This window comes from Nicotiana tabacum, chromosome 5 (assembly GCF_000715075.1).
Source record: "Nicotiana tabacum cultivar K326 chromosome 5, ASM71507v2, whole genome shotgun sequence".
Taxonomy (NCBI): domain Eukaryota; kingdom Viridiplantae; phylum Streptophyta; class Magnoliopsida; order Solanales; family Solanaceae; genus Nicotiana; species Nicotiana tabacum.
The window spans coordinates 113,100,614-113,117,487 of NC_134084.1; the positions used below are offsets into that span (position 1 = coordinate 113,100,614).

The following is a 16,874-nucleotide window of genomic DNA, read 5'->3' on the forward strand; positions in this document are numbered from 1 at the left end:
AATTCAAAAATAGCCAGATTTACAACTGGTCGTTCAAAAATAGCCCAGTTTCAAAAGTAATCGAAATTTAGCCACTTTTCATGTAAAGATAAATCTGAGCGAAAACACTGTTCAAAACCCGAAAAATACGTCAGTATATTCTACTGGAGTTCCAGCATAAGTATGTTTGAACTCCAGCATATTATACTGGAGTTCCACGATAAGTATATTGGAACTCCAACATAATATGATGGAGTTCCATCATAAGTACACTAGAACTCCAACATAATATACTGGAGTTCCAGCAAGTATAATTGTCCGGTATAATATACTGGAGTTTGGAGCACCGGTGCTCCAATCTCCAATATATTATACTGGAGTCAGCAAAGTATACCGGTCCAGCATAATATGCTGGAGTTCATACACAGGTGCACCGAACTTCAGTATATTATGCTGGACCGGTCTCTGTTACAGCAAAATAGTGGCTATTTTTCATTGATTTCGTAAATGCTGGCTATTTTTGAATGACCAGTCCGAAAACTAACTATACCGTGCTATTTTTACCAAAAACTGGCGTATGGCTGGGCCGTGCTATTTTCACAAACTGACCCCCTTAAGTATTAAAGTTGACTCAAGAAAAGAAAAAAACTATTACTTGACCGGTAACCCAAGCCCGATAACCAGATCTCAAAGACTCGGAATCGGCAATTAATTAATCAAACCTACCCATTCAGCTCGTTAAAGCTTTCTCATTGGCGTGCATTCATCACCTATCTCCCCTCCCTTAATTCCCAAGAAAGAAACAATTTAAACACACTGACAAAAAAAGAAAAATAAGCAGCAAATTAATTATAAATACTATAGAAAAGAACACAAATTCTCAAAGGAGAATTTTTTTTGGGAATTTTCTCAAATTTTTGGGTTTCGATTAGAGAAATCAAAGTGGGTTTTGAGTTCAAAGAATATATATAGACTCATGACATCAACAACTTTGAGGAGAAGGCTACATCATGGGGATGTTGGTGGCAAAAAGAATGAGCATTTTGATTCTTTGGGCTCTGATGATGGTTTAAATGAGCCTTTACTTGGGTGTAATAAATATGATGACAGTGATCAGGTAATTCTGGGTTTATTTTTAAATATAAGTTGTGTTTTATAGGCTATTTGTTTATAATCTTTAGAATTATCTTTCTAAAGTTTTGCCTTTTTGTAATATTCCTGCTTTATTTTATGATTAGTTTACTAATTTTGTTTTTGATAGGGTTCTTGATGATACTCTTCTTTGAATTATGTTGCTGAAAGTTTCTCTTTTATTTGGAGTATTTGTGCGTTATTTTGTGATTTTGTCGGTTTCAATTAATTTTGCTTTTTATAGGCTTTTTGTTGATAATCTTTTGAGTTATGTGGCTAAAAGTTTCTCTTTTTGGTATTTTGTGCTTTGGTAGAGAAAATTTGGATTAGATTGTGAAATGGGAATTCTTTGTATTATAGGTATGTACACTCGAAGATGTGTTGGATGAAGGGCGAAGGCAGGAACGCCTGCACTGGACGCTGCTATTTTCTCATCTGATTTCTCAATGGGCGCAATGGTTAGGTGTGATTTCATTAGTTTGTGATTTTGATGTTATGCTCTTTGTGTATTTTGCACAATGCAGTTACTTGCCGACTTATGTAGTTGAATTATCCGTAGAGCATGACTAGTGACTACACGGGTAGTATTACCCTCCCTGCTGAATTAGTTAACCATTTCCTCTCCAATAAGTATTTTGTTAATCCTTTGTTCTGGAGATAAAATGGACCATTTTCCAGATGGAAAAATTCTTCACTTCCACTTAAAACATATTTTCTTGCTTTGGATTCGTAAGTGCATTTGGGACTTTAGGAGTTAGTAGTCATCACCTGTCAGGTCCCTCTGATGAAAGATACCCTTACTGTATCCAAAGTGAAGACTTTCAGCTTCTGTTTGCAAAATGCAAGCCTAAATTTGTCTATTCTGCCATTTCTTTTCTGAGAAAGTGATTTTTTTTTTAGTTCCACATTAGTATATTAAGGTGTTTGGTATTCCTATATTGGAGCCGTATTGACAACGTACCAAACTATGTACTATTTACTACCTAAGGCATCATAGTAATACTGTGGATTGACACCACCATTATCAAAAAAAGAAAAAAATGTTGGTAGTTCTTAAATCTCTGAGCTGCACCTTAACGTGAATTGTATACCACAGAGAAATGAAACGGTTGATATTTTAAGTCTAACGACAACCAACCCACCTTTGAAACCAGAAAATCCATTTCAAGGTCAAGAGTTTCAAATACATGTTGAAGGATCAGAGATGCAATTATGTTTACTTTCTTCCAACTTCCGTGCAAGGACCTGGGGCAAGTTGGGCTCCACTTAGAGACAAAAGTGTCCTTGACTAGCATGGGATTGAGGCATACTAGTTGTAGTTGTTGTTATTGTAGCAGTAGTTGTATTATGCAGTTTGTAAAGCCTTTTCTTGATACCCTTGTCCTTTAAAATATATTTGACCTTTCATTAACTAGATAGTGTCGTCTAGGTCAATCCTCTTGCCTAATCTAGTGAGATTTCTTGGTATAGTTCTTTCTTTGAAACTACTTTGCATGCCTTCTCATTCTCTTGAGGCATTTTTCAGAAGTCTAAAGTTGTTGTTATTCGTTTAGTATAGATCAATAGATAACATAAGGTGTAGAGTAGCTGTCAAGCGAGTTCAACAAAAGCCAAAATTATGAGTTTGCTTCTAGAATCAAGCAATTGTTTAGGTTACGGGGAAGTATGATCGCAAGGCTTAAGTTTAAAGGAATTGACGGAAGGGCACCATCAGGATTGGAGCATGCGGTTTAATTTAACCCATCATGGGGAAACTTACTAGGTCTACAAAAAGTAGAGCTATTTTTATTGTTCTAATCCCAACTAGCTTGGTGTTGAGACGTAGTTGCAGTAGTAAATAACATGTTGAGGGTTTTATTGACTAATATGAGATATGGTGTTGAGATGATTGCCTAAAACTACTTAAAATCCAGGGCAGTCACAACATTATAATATGTCTATTTATGTTTTCCTTCCTTATGGATTGATGATGAAAGCTAAATGAGTAGAACAAGAAGCATCATGTGAGAGGTTAGAGTGGGAGAAGACACATTGAAGAAGTGGAATGGTGCAGCAAGCAGTAAGAATAGGTGGAGAATTAAACCCTTTTGTTACTTTTGGTATCTTGCTATTAATCCTACGTTAAGAAAAGATTCAGGGTCCATAGGGATATGGGAAAAGGTAAGAGGCCAATCCAGGGGGATATGTAGTTTTCTTGAGGTGGAAGAAAGCAAGGATGATAGGCTTGTGAAAAGCCTCTCTAAGTTTTAGCATCTTTGCTCTTTCCCTACATGCCAAACCTCAAAAGGAAGATAGGTTTATGGGGATTCTGTTCTATGCTGTTTCCCATATGCTTTTCTTTATTTTTTTCAAATAGATGCAATTTCCCATAATGAACATGGTATTGGCCCACAAGAAGGAAATACTTCTGATGGAATTATAAGAAAGGTGAAATATAGCATCTAATAACAACCGAGAAAATGCTATAAAATATGTAAGACTAATATCTTAGTCAACCTTGGAATATTCTTGTCCTTGCAAGGGTCCAACTTAACGGAATTACCCTTTTTGGATAAGCTAAACGGAATTAAATTAACTAGACCTTAAAAGTAATTCGGAAGCAACATTGTCTGATTAAATCCTAAGAATATGGAATCTTAAGCATGAATATCCTGCTACAGTGCAGCAACAGTAGCCTATTTATCGGGGCCCACTCATTGCAATGTCATAATCAAGTGCATTAACTATTCTGGATACACTTCATTACTTTCTAGAGTGTATTGCTTGTTTTTCTTGCAAAGTTTGCCTTACTCTTAGAGCATCTATCTGTCTTGTTGTATCAGCAACTATTTGTATATACATATTGGATTAGTAAATTAAAATCATCAAAAATATCTTTTGTTTTTGTTTCAAATTTTAATGGCTTCAACATTTCTGATTCATTCTCCATTGATCTTGCAGCAAATATTGTCTTTGTGTCTGGGTCACTTCTTGGCCGGATTTTTCCCTTTGCCTCAGCAACTCAAGCTGGATCAACAGCAAATCTGTTACCTCCTTTACTTAGCCCTTTACAGGTATTACATGAGGATTAAAGAGCAAAATCCATGACTTCGCCCACCCGTTGTTTGCAGATATATGATATTAACTTTCTTTGCTAACAAAACATATAATGCATAATTTGGAAATTTATCAGCATAGAGAAGGATTTCAGAGTAATTAAGGAACACATCTGATACAACTGTTGCCTAAGCTATCCAAATCCATTCTTTTATGCTGCACCGACAGTCTCCAGAGGTTTGATGCATGGAAATTTTGTGGCTTACCTTGTGATATTTAATTTTGGATTTGGAGTAAAAATACATCCATCAGCCCCCCCCCCCCCCCCACCCACACACACACACAAAAAAAAAAAAACCCAAAATAATAAAAATTATCCGTTAAGCTTATCTAGCTACCTGCCTATCATTCATATTTTGTTTCTCTGTTTATTGATCCATGATTTCTGATTTTCTGTCATTCATTACCTTAAATTCTTTAACATTTGATTGTAGGAAGCAAGGCTGAAACATCTCAAGCAAAGGCTAGCAATCCCTTTTGATGGCTCTTTCTTGGATCATCAAGTATGGAAACTTGTACCATTGCTTTCTTTCTTTCTGAACACCTTTTCAAATGTTTACCTTTTTCTCTTCATAAGCAATAGAGGAGGTTGCAACAATGTAGGAACGAGGCATTGACTTGAGTCGTTACTGCCGCGTGGTTCTGATCAATGGATGGTCCAAGTTTATTAGTCTGAAAGCTCCTTGTCAAAATTATGTACGGATTATGTACTAACTTTTGGGAGGTTCACATGTTAGATGGTTGCTTTGTTATGAGAAGATATCATGACTTACTCTGGTTTTTCTCCTTGCGACTTTTGAATTACTGGAAAGCTTTTCATTTACAAACACACACACGCACACACATCTCATTTGTGACTGAAAGAACAGCTAAATAGTATGAGATCAAGCAAAATATAGTACCTTATTTTAAGCTGGTGACGAGAAAAATAAAAAGGAGAGCATCAAACTGCTTTTCTTTTAATTGATTACATGTGATTTCTCTTATGAAGGAAGGACTTAGTTATATCTCTTAAACATGTTTAGCAAGATACTCTACTCTCGTATGTCGGAACCTATATTTTATGGCTCGTTAATTTTTTCCTACTCAAAAAAATTCCAAATTTGGTGCCAGGATGCTCTTAGGCAACTATGGAGGTTATCTTATCCTGATAGACCGCTCCCATCTCTTAAATCCGAGCTTTGGAAAGAAATGGGTTGGCAAGGATCTGACCCTTCAACAGATTTCAGGTATAAGGGGTGTATATTTGATTCAGAATTTTGCTGCGCTTCTCCTTCTGGTGCTTATACTGAGATAATGAACACTAATGTCCAGGGGTGGAGGATTCATATCATTGGAGAACCTTATCTTCTTTGCCAAGACACACCCGGTTCGTACATCAACTAATTTACCTGGTGTTTGTTCTGATTGGAACTGTCTTTTCATCTATGTGTTTTTGGACAGTCAGTTATATGTATGTCTATAGTAAGGGTAGGGTAATATCGGTACCGTACCTGTACCGTACCGTACCGTACTGCTCAGGTGGGTGGGTGGGTGTGAGGGATCTGGGGTGAAGGGTAAGGGTAATGGTAGGGTATCCGAAATAGTACCCTTAGTACCGGTAGCGTAAGTAACCTTAAGGTACCGTACTGGTGCGTACCCAACGGTTTTCTGTTTTAATTTAAAATCTGTCCGTTTTTTATTTAATTTAAATTTATCGCTAAGTACCAGTACCGCACCCTTAGGACCGGTATGGGTACTGGTAGGGTAACAAAAAGATTACCCTTAACCCATACCCTTAAGAAAAGTATCCTTAAGGAACCTTCCCCTTACCCTTACCCTGCCCATACCCTTAACCCTTAATGTCCTAGTACCCTCCCCTTAGACAGCCCTAGTCTGTGTGTTATGTTTATGTTGAATTTTAGAATCTCTGCAGAATGAGGAAATATGATATGCGAGAGTTTCCCCCCGGAAAAAATATATATAAAGCTCCATGAAAGAGAATAGGGGTGGAAAGAGAAGTGAATTTTTGTAGGATAAACTACAATAAAATTGCCAAATTGTCCTCCCCTGGGACCCTGGGTGAAAGAAGACTCGGAATTCTTTGCATGTATGGCTAGAGTCGCAAAAGTTAGTTACTAGACTGAGCTGAGAGCCTTCTCCTCATCTTGGTATTAATACTGAAGAAAGAGGATGATTCTTAGTTTATGTTTCATGGAGCAATCCATGTTCTTTAGCAGTTCTTATCTTCAACATATCCTTTTTCTCTCTGGAGAATAACTCATCAGACTCCTAATATTTGGGCACTTGCTTTGTGAAGCCTGATGTATATAACGGTTTAGAAATGCATAATTTAGGTCAGTTGAGAGTTGGGACTGTTATTCTTTTGTCCTCTAGAGCAAGTAAGTTTTTCACTATAGTTTCTCCTTTGCCGCCTGCTCTATTGCAGGAATCTTTCCAGAACCTGTTGCACAAACGAAAGGGGAACAGATCTGAGTGGGAGTATCCATTTGCTGTCGCTGGCATCAATATATCATTTATGTTGGTCCAAATGTTGGATCTTCAATCAGGTATGGTAACATTCAGTTAGAGGTTAGAGTGTCTTCCATTTTTTAGGCTGAGAAATACATGGTGATTATGTAAACAGTCAACAGCTTCCAGTGCATCCTTTCAAATAAATTTAGTGGTAATTAAATTGTCCAGAACGAATTATTCTGCAAATCTATTGCGTGATCATATGCTCTAGTATCATCATTCCTTCTAATACACTGGAAGAATTTGTTGATCTTGTGTATGATCTCTGTCATTATATTCCCTTTGTTCTTTTTTCACAGAGTAATCTAAGATTTTATCGATATCAGGTCGTCCTCTCTTTTCTGAACTTTTTAATACTTCTTTTTGAGTGGCAGGGACACCAAACACCCTGGCAGGTATCCGCTTCCTAGAATTACTCAGCGAGGATGACATGGCGTTTGACAACCTGTTTTGTATCGCCTTTGAAATGCTCGACGCACAGTGGCTAGTGAAGCGTGCATCATATATGGAATTTAATGTTGGTAACAGTTTACTTACCATTGGATTTTTTTTTCCCATGTATGTAGCCATACCAACACATGTTCCTTTTACTTTCCTTTTCTTAGGATGTTTTGAAGGCCACAAGACTGCAGCTAGAGCGCGAGCTTGGTCTGGAAGATACCTCCACTGTAAAAGATTTGCCTGCCTATAATCTATTGAGGAGATAATGTACCTCAGTTTACTCCAAGATGTTAGTTTTATTTAATTTTTACACCTCTGTAACCACTGTATATGCTAATACACCATGTTTAAGATTCTCTCCCCAAGTGCATTATGTTGGCTGGAAAGTTCTGATGTACATGATTTAGAGTTGAGACAAATGTTCTGGTTTTTGTTTGATCTTGAGAAGAAAATGGACAGTAGCCTTTAACTCGAAAATTAGCTCATTCTCTCGATGTTGCTCGGACTTTCCGAAAATGTCGCCGGGTGCGTGTTGGATCCTCCAAAAATATGTTGCGCAGATTCTCTAATATGCTGCCGCATCTGTGTCGGATCCTCCAAAAGTAGTGTATTTTTGGAGGATCCGACATGGGTGCAACAGCATTTTGAAGAGTTCGCGCAACATAGCTCTCGACCAATGTAGACGTTCTAAGGATACGCCGCAGACCAGGTTTGGACACTTGAAAGCATGATATAACAAGAGGCCCCAATATTAGATAAACCAAACAAGACAGATGAGTTTGTCAAGGATTTGATGTGAAGAAAATGAACTAGGGATTACTCAACTCTAAAGTTAGCTCATGAAATATGATTGTCCCAAGATCATATACGGAGAGACGATAATCTATCCCCTCAACCAATGTGAGGCGCACTAATATATTTAAAATGCTCTTCAATTTTACTCCCATAATCCTAATAATCTATCCCCTCAAGCAATGTGAAACATACTAATATATTTAAAATGCTCTTCAATTAATACCCCCATAATCCTAAACTGAACACCATTTTTGTAGTGAATATTGAGGATTAATTTACTCTATATAGGAGGGCATTCAAAGGAACTAGAGTATTTAACACTAAATAAAATGGAATTTCACACGGTCGAGAACAATTTTAAAAAGACTAGAAAAAATTCAGTAAGTGATAATTGGATGGTGGATCAATAAATTATCCATCAAAGGTGAAAATTCGAGCTCATAATCAAAAAATACCACAGCAAAATTCGATCTGAAATTGTAAGCTATTTAACCAAAAATACAACCAAAAAAAAAAAAAAGAATAAAGACTAGCAAGAGAAATACAAGCAAAACGTGAAAAACTAAGAGGCAAAAATCTAAAGAATCCGACTTAGTTACTTGAGATTCTCAAGCTTGATCATTTTGATTAGACTCTTCAGGAGATTTCAAGTACCATCGATTGAGTCGTTGTTTGGCCTTCGATACCTGCAACATAATTTATAAAACATACATAATAGAATTAGTATGATGTTTGCAAGTTATTATATGCAGAAAAGTTGCATATATTTAAAATTTAATATACCTCTCCATCCCAATCTGTTTTCCATGTCATGTAGCATAATGCAGCTGATTGAGTAACTACTCCACATATCATTCCAATCCATATACCCTGATAACAAAAAGAACAAATCAAAGAGATTTCAGATTAAACATGCGAATCATCGGTATCCATTTGACACTATTCAGGTCCATTTCATTCCAATACTAAATAATCTTGTCTATTAAAGCAAATTAGGAGTTCTTAAAGGCGCTCTAAGAAGGAGAGCCTAGGCACAACTGGTAAAGTTGTTGTCATGCGACCAGGAGGTCACGGGTTCGAGCCGTAGAAACATTCTCTTGCATTTTTGCAAGGTAAGACTGCGTACAATAGAACCTTGTGGTCTGGCCTTTCCCCGGACCCTGTGCATAGCGATAGCTTAGTGCACCGGGCTGCCTTTTTTAAAGGCGCTCTAAATCTCACACTTAACCTTACATGGTTTCAAATTCAAAAATGTAACGTTAAACGAATCTAGAGATCCTTGATTTTAAGTGAAAATTACCTTCACTTGAAGATGAGCCACATATCCAAGCAAAGCTCCAATAGGTACTCCAATCAAATAGAAGCAACACAAATTTATGATTGCAACTGTGCTTTGTAAACCTGCTCCTACTGCCACACCTATTTACAAAATTTTCAAGTGTCAAGAAATACTATGAAACACATAGTACATTGTTTCAAACATTTTTGGTAAATTTGTCATCTTTCTCAATTTTTTCTTTTGAGTTCTAGCTATTCCAGAGGATTAAAAGCTTACCTGAGAGTACAGGATAAATGCTGTTGAGCAAAATTGAAAATGCGAGTAAAGTAGAAAGGTCCGCGACGCTGTCAGCTACCGCCTTCTCATTGCTGAATAAGTAACCAAGCTTGCTGCCAAAGATTAAGCACAGAATCCAGAAGAACAATCCAATTATAAGTGAAGTGCCCACTAAGACTTTAATGGAGAATTTTGTAGCCTTAGCGTCTCCTTTGCCCAGTTCATTTGCTACACGGACACTGTACGAGGAAACAATTGAAGGAAAAAAAAGTCAAGATGGAAGGTGGCTAAAGCACTAGATGGAAAGAGATATCGATGATTCATAGGGAAATAGTCGCGTACCAAGCAGCTCCAAGAAAGCCAAGGCTTATCATAAACTCCCATCCGTTGATATTGAGGCTGCAAAATTAAATTATTGTCATCGATCAGTATGTTCTTTGTGCAGCAAACAAAATGAAATCAGCCATTGTAAAAAGGAAAAGAGATAGAAAGAAAATCTCACCAGATAGAGAAGGCAGATATCGCAACTTCAGCATTCTTCATATATCCTGCGAGCAGGACTAGAACAGCATTGTACCATAGCTCCAAGCTGTGAAAATAACCAAAAAACAAGAACCAATTAACTCCTCTGGTAAAAGCTAATTTCAGATTATAAAATGTGTTTAGTGAAGTTTAAATTTGGTCAGAGGTCTAACTCGCAAACAATTTGATATAGGTTGTAAACTCCGTATTACTGGTGCAGCACTACTCATGCACATCAAGAATGTCTAATGATAAAATCGAGAAGAACAAGTTAAGGAAAAGTATTTACCAAACCATGATACCGGAGGATATTGAAAGCTTCACGACAGGTAGTATATCTTTCAACGCTGCTGAAGAGAATCCTTTCCATGTGTTAGGGCACCAACCTCCTAAGATGTACACAAACTCCCCGACCACTACAAACCACGATGATATGCTCAACGCAATCATGGCACCAGGGACTCCATAGTTTAGCTTGATAACCAGTAGCCAAGACAACGGAATGTGGATTACAAATTGTGCTATAGATAGCCAAGCAATAATCATGTTCTTCTGTTGTGCTTGAAGGAACATCTGGATAGTCAAGCTAAATACGAAGTTGTAGACAAAGGGAATGAACCAATAGGAAACGTATCCAGAAGCTTCCGCAATTGATCCATTCTCACCGAGTAGCTTAAAGATTGCAGTGGCAAAGATGAAAAAGGGAAGCAAGACGGTCAATGTAATGAAATCAACAATCCATGATCTTTGCAGGTAGATTCCCATCATATGATACTGTCCTGCTCCATATGCTTGCCCACAAAGCGTTTCTGTCGCGCTTGACATTCCAATCTACCACAATAAACACAAAATTCAAGCAAATGTGAGAATTAACTATATCAACTAGCCCATGGCACACCTTAAGTTCTCATAAGTCAATACTCTAACCGTCAGGTGGCTTTCGATTAGTCCTTATATATGTTACATGACCTACATTACACATACACCTCTGTCTGCATTAATTTTTTTTATTTTTTTGTGATAAGGTAAATAATTCTATAACGGGAGAATCTCACCCACATACAAGCGGTATACCAAAAGGTAGAGAATCTAGAATCTGCAACATGATATGATTCTCTATGAACGACACTACTCTGACTCTGCATTATGTTGTTATGTTTGCATTTATACAATGCAGTTCATAATTTTCTATCAAACAACGGGAACAAGCACATTATATATGATGTACATGGTATGATGGTACATTTTCTGGACAAAAAGAACATTGTAATACAAGATAACAGGAGCAAACTTACCAGTATACCATTGACGAATCGGACTGTAAGAGTTTGTACGAGTGCATAAGCAGCAAGATCTAATTCACTAATGTGTCCAATGAATGATTGCGTAACAACTATACTTCCAAATGAAGCTACTCTTGATAGTACTCCTGGTAATGCAACTCTCCATATCTTCTTAGACTCCTCGTAGATTCTCCCTTTTATGTTGCCGACCTTTTCTACTTGTGAATCAAGTAGCCTCGCTTCCACACCATTATCCATGGCCCTGAAGTTAAAATTCAAAAAATAAGCAGAGATTCGTAAGTAAAGTTAATAGAACTAGCTAGCAAGGTCTATAAACTTTAAATTATGGTAGTGTTAATTGTTTGAGAATAAAATATATAAAACTTCGAAACTATAAAGAGTATTAGCAACAACAATTGCTAAAATGAAATGTAGTATCTGATAAAGATAATGAAAGAAACCATGATCAAACAAAAAAAAAAGTTTAACTGTAAAAGATAACTAGGCCAGACAAAAAAGAAGAAAAGTTGATATTTAGTCGTATGGCAGTCCATACCATACCAACAATATATCTGTTAATATAATAACTTGTTATAAAGTGAAGTTTCAGAAGTTAAATAGATTACCTTTCAAATATACGAGTGAAAGGGGTTCTCCTTTACGGAGTATATACTTTTCAGACTCCAAGAATTATTATTAGAAAAGAGCAAGGTTGTAGAAGTAATGGTATATACATTTTTTTAAACTCATTAAGAAAATGTACTATATTTTATATGACATTTTTTTTAATCTATTTCACAAAATTATGATATCTTTTGAATATTTTTTAAACGCTTTAATTTTAATTTTTAGCTTATCCTTAACTACATACTCCTATAGTAATAAATATATTGTATAATTTATAAATCACAAGTTTCTCCGATAATTATTAGTATGCGTAATTTTTATTTATTTATCAAATCACATGTTAAATGAAATTTCGTCATGTAAAATAAAATAGAAAGTTTACAAAATTTGTCAGAGGCCATAAAGTTGCGGAACAGCTGTAAGAAAGTGATTACTTTATGAATATGTAGAGTATGCTCCCCATTAATAAAAGATAGTTTACGAGTGGAAAAGTGAAAAGTATTTTTTTGGTGTAGAGGATGCCACGTGAGTCAACACATATGTCACGTGATGCCAACGACTGTAGATAGATCACTCACTGATCCAATTGGGCACCTATGACCTACTACAATAATGATGATTTAATTGACTCCTTTGGATTCTACCATCTTTACATTTGGCTCAAGTAATAAAACTATTGGGGTAGTTGGCTATTTTTGCAACTTGAAACTATACTGAGGAATATATTTGTACACGCATCATAAATGCTACATTGATGCTACAGTAACTGTTTTTCAAAATTTTATTGATGCTTGGACCACTCTCTATTATCAACATCATTGTTATTAGAGTTTGGGTGCTATGCATAATGAAACATATATTTGCATAAGTAGACCATTTATAAAGTAATTAGATACATTTTATGATAATTGTTACTAATAACTTTTTATATAAATTATATTATTAAATATACCAATAGTATAAAAAATTATATATTGTCAGTAAGATATAGTAGTTTCAGGAAGTATATGATTAATTTATCTTACGTTTGATAGGATATTTATTGATAATTAATTTCGAGGTTATTTCTACTATAATTGTAGTAGTATTATTTTTATACTACATTCAATGAGGCAATGAGGGAAAATAATCCGGAATAAAATAACAAAATGATACATTCACCCTTTTCAAAAGTCTCTTAAGAAACCCGAGGTTAAAATTGGAATAAAATTTTATCCAAGTTTATTTATTATAAAATCAAACATATATTTTATATTATACTTTATACATCTCATTTTAAAAATAATTCTATAATTATTTAATCTTCCTATCATACTATAACCTCATTATAATTTATTCTTAGAACAACTATGGATATTTTATTTACTGTGCCTAGGGGCGTAATTACCTTATTGCAGGTGGTGTCTTGTGACACTGCTTGTTCAAAATTATTTATTAGATACATATATAAATAATAAACAAAATGATGATATTGAATACAAGTATAAAATAATACGATTATCAGTTATTCGAATATTTACATCACTTAATCTTGATTACTGAGTTAACTGTACGCACATTTAATGCATACCGTAATCGTTAAATATTGGAATAATCATGTCTGTTAATCGGAAGGCTCCAAAGAGACAACTTCAAAACGTACAAATGTACAATCATCGTGTGGACAATAGTTAAACAAACGTACATCTAATCCAATACTTACTTACTTAATTCTAATTTATGTGGCAAAATTTGATTCTCACAAAATTTAATTAAAAAAATCATAAACATTTATATGACTACAAATTATTTCGTTAAAAATAAATTAAAGAGTTTACTGTTAAATTTTAATTAAAAATATGATTTTTTCTTCTAACATACTACAAAGTAAAATATGACACACAATTTGAGATAGAAGAACGGTGACCTAGAAAAACTTGTCCTTCTTCATGTTGTACTAGTTTTATTGTTTTCCATGTTTAAATTTTGATGAACTCAAGTTCCAAGATTAGATCCTTCTGGTCTACTCCCTCAAGAATTTTGCTATTTTTTTTTAAAGAAACCCAGAATATTGAAAGTCACTAACCTAAAACGAAACCAATCCCAGAAACAATAGGAAGAAATGCTTTATTACAGTATATACAAAGAAAAGAACAGAAAATTAAATCAGCCACTGGAAACCAAATTTTGATGATTTTTCCATGGGAAAACTCTATACATTTTTTAACTTAATAATCAAACAAACATTTTGATAACGGATCCAATATAGCAGATATCTTAAACCCCAAGTTTATTTACCTAAACTTCACAATCAAACAAATTACACATAAAATATACCATTTAGACATTCTTTAATAATAAACTTTTTATCTCATGGTTTGCCAATAATAGATCAAATAATAAGAAAGAAAAAGTAGTAAGTTAAATCATCTGATGGAAAAGAGAAAAAGGAAAAGAAGAAGCTGCAGATTTTGCTTTATTGAGAAAAAAAAATACGTATTACTTACATTTGACTGATCAGTAGATACTAAGCTTTTGCTTAAAGTGCTTCCACTTTTAATCGGTATAGAAGTTTCTCTACTGTTGCCGGAAAACTGTCAACGCGTGAAGGAGGCAAAAAGTGGCGGAGATAGGTGGAGAGCAGGAGGAGGAGAACGGTGGAGCCAACAGACTCCGAGCAAGTAGCTGCTAGATTTATAGAAAGTGCAGCTTATTTTCACCAACGAAAGTGTACTATAGTATAATTTTATAGTGCTTCTACTCGACTCGAGGAAGACAGCTCTTTTTCTTCCTTTATTTTAATTTGTTTAAAAATAGTCAAATGTTTTCTTATTTTATTTAAAAACTTTTCACATAGTTTTCGATATTAGAAGCAAAAAATCATACTCTCAGTCGCATATTATTAGATAATATTTTACTGGATATAGAACTCACATATTATTTTGATTTACTCCTTTTTTTAATTTTCTACGTCACTCTATATTTTTAGTGTGACCCTAACAAGAATGACTATAACTTCTTTTTTAAATATATAAATATATTATATTATGGATATTCATTTAGTACTCCGTTGTAAATAAGTTTCCTGAAGAAGCTTATTCATATGGGACTCCACCGTAAATATGTTTATCTATTTAATTACTCTATTGGAAATAAGCTTCCCGAAGAAGCTTATCACTTCGATAGTTATGGATAAACATTACCCCCGGTAGAAGATTATCCATACCAGATATAATAAGCTTATCCTTTCAGTACCCAGTTATGGATAAACATTACCCCAGGTAGAAGATTATCCATACCGGGTATAATAAGCTTATCCTTTCAGTACCCAGTTATGGATAAATATTATCTCCGGTAGAAGATTATCCATACCAGGTATAATAAGCTTATCCTTTCAGTACCCAGGTATGGATAAACATTACCCCCGATAGAAGATTATTCATATCAGGTATAATAAGCTTATCATTTCAGTACTCCGTTATGGATAAACATTGCTCTCAATAGAAGATTATCCATATCTGGTATAGTAGTAGCTTACACAGCAGCTTCCTTTCTTCTATAAATAGAAGAGATTTCAGTTCATTATGTACATCAGTTTGAATTCGAATAATATATCAGTTTCTCTCTATACTTGTCTTTACTTTATAGTCTTTATTTTATAACACTTCAAGAATTATTATCCTTTTATAGCTAAAAGCATCTCAATTTTAAATTTCTCGTCTACTCTTAAAAAGATATATTTAAAATCAAAAGTTCTAAAGTTTTTTAATGTCATAAATTTTTATTTTTTAAAATTTCGTGGTTAATCAAGTGTGATTACAAAAGTAAGGCAAAGGGAGAAACATAAATTCGCGATAGTGAAAAGAAAAAATAAATGCCATGTCAAAATCTAAATGGTAATTATTTATTAAATTGAATTCTCAAAGGTCCATATTGAGAACCAAAACTCGAGTTTGGTTAACGAAGAAGAGTAGTTATCTCTCCATCATTATTTTGAAGACGTTTGAAAATTAGTTTAAACGTGTGTTCTCCTAAAATGCCAAATTTTATTTTGTGTCTCATACAACTGACACTAGTTATATGAGGCATTTTTTTGTCTTACAATTTTGTGAACCCAGTTTTTTGTGGACCCAGAAATATAAGATTAGGGTCCACAAATTTGTGAGATAAAATATATATGTCAGGACAAAAATTTGTCGAAAAAGCACAACAAAAAAGGTTAGGAAGGAGAATGATGTAGGGGTGGCAAATGGGCGGGTTGGGCTGAATTTGGGTGGGTCAAGATGAGTTAGGTTAATAAATGGGTCATTGCCCAACTCAGCCAAAAATGTACTTGGGTTAAGATGAGTTGGGTCAAGATAGACTAAACAATGGGTCATAATCCAACCCGCCCAACTTGACCCATATTTTAGAATCATGCTCATCTTTCATAAAAAAAGTCTTTTACCTTAAAATGTGTAAGTTGAAATTTTTTTGGTGGGGGTAGGGGTGGGGTGGGTGATGCAGAAAAACGAAAAAAACAGAAAACAAAAAATTAAAAAAAGAGTAACAGAAAAAAAACGGAAAATTGAAAATATAACAAAAAAGTAAAATCTTTTTTGAGGGGAAAGGGGTTTTGCCTGGGGGCAGGGTGGGGGAGTGGGTGGTGCAGAAAAAAAAAAGCAGAAAATTGAAAATAAAAAAAAAGTAAATTTTTTTTTTTAGGGGAGGGGGTTTTGCGGAGGGGCAGGGGGATGGATGATGCAGAAAAACAAAAGAACATCAAATTAAAAATACAAAAAAAAAAGTAAAATTGGGGCAACTAAATAAATTTCTATATAAGTTGGGTTGAAATACCTTTTGTTTTGGGTGAGTTTCATGGGTTGTATTTGGGCTGCTTAATGGATCAGAATGAGTTATAAAATATAATAAGTTAACTTGGGCTCGGCCCAAATTGACCCATGAGCTAAAAT

The 16,874-nt window shown here is 34.8% G+C and overlaps 2 protein-coding genes across 2 annotated transcripts; one reads left to right on the top strand and one right to left on the bottom strand.

Annotated features, from left to right (window-relative positions):
• Positions 1 to 732: 732 nt before the first annotated feature.
• LOC107764215 (uncharacterized) lies at positions 733 to 7,599 on the top strand. The gene is made up of 9 exons (XM_075253965.1): positions 733 to 1,096; positions 1,471 to 1,573; positions 4,051 to 4,163; positions 4,641 to 4,709; positions 5,320 to 5,435; positions 5,521 to 5,575; positions 6,635 to 6,755; positions 7,095 to 7,237; positions 7,326 to 7,599. The coding sequence occupies exons 1-9, from the start codon at positions 956 to 958 to the stop codon at positions 7,425 to 7,427; spliced, it is 963 nt and encodes a 320-aa protein (XP_075110066.1). The 5' UTR covers positions 733 to 955; the 3' UTR covers positions 7,428 to 7,599.
• A 768-nt stretch (positions 7,600 to 8,367) lies between these two features.
• On the bottom strand, positions 8,368 to 14,692 carry LOC107764214 (protein DETOXIFICATION 24-like). The gene is made up of 9 exons (XM_075253964.1): positions 14,430 to 14,692; positions 11,329 to 11,578; positions 10,323 to 10,864; positions 10,014 to 10,100; positions 9,854 to 9,910; positions 9,512 to 9,750; positions 9,257 to 9,375; positions 8,740 to 8,826; positions 8,368 to 8,642 (listed from the first exon to the last, which is right to left on the bottom strand). Coding segments are annotated over exons 1-9 (1,461 nt in total). The 5' UTR covers positions 14,432 to 14,692; the 3' UTR covers positions 8,368 to 8,564.
• Positions 14,693 to 16,874: the final 2,182 nt, after the last annotated feature.

Bases quoted from the DNA above. Each gene is read 5' to 3' on its own strand.
- LOC107764215 (XM_075253965.1), top strand. From the start codon at position 956: ATGACATCAACAACTTTGAGGAGAAGGCTACATCATGGGGATGTTGGT. The intron at 1,097-1,470 runs GTAATTCTGGGT...TTTGTATTATAG, and splicing joins AATATGATGACAGTGATCAG to GTATGTACACTCGAAGATGT. The intron at 4,710-5,319 runs GTATGGAAACTT...ATTTGGTGCCAG, and splicing joins GCTCTTTCTTGGATCATCAA to GATGCTCTTAGGCAACTATG.
- LOC107764214 (XM_075253964.1), bottom strand. The intron at 10,101-10,322 runs GTAAATACTTTT...TTATTTTCACAG, and splicing joins TCCTCCGGTATCATGGTTTG to CTTGGAGCTATGGTACAATG. The intron at 9,751-9,853 runs GTACGCGACTAT...TTCCTCGTACAG, and splicing joins GGCTTTCTTGGAGCTGCTTG to TGTCCGTGTAGCAAATGAAC.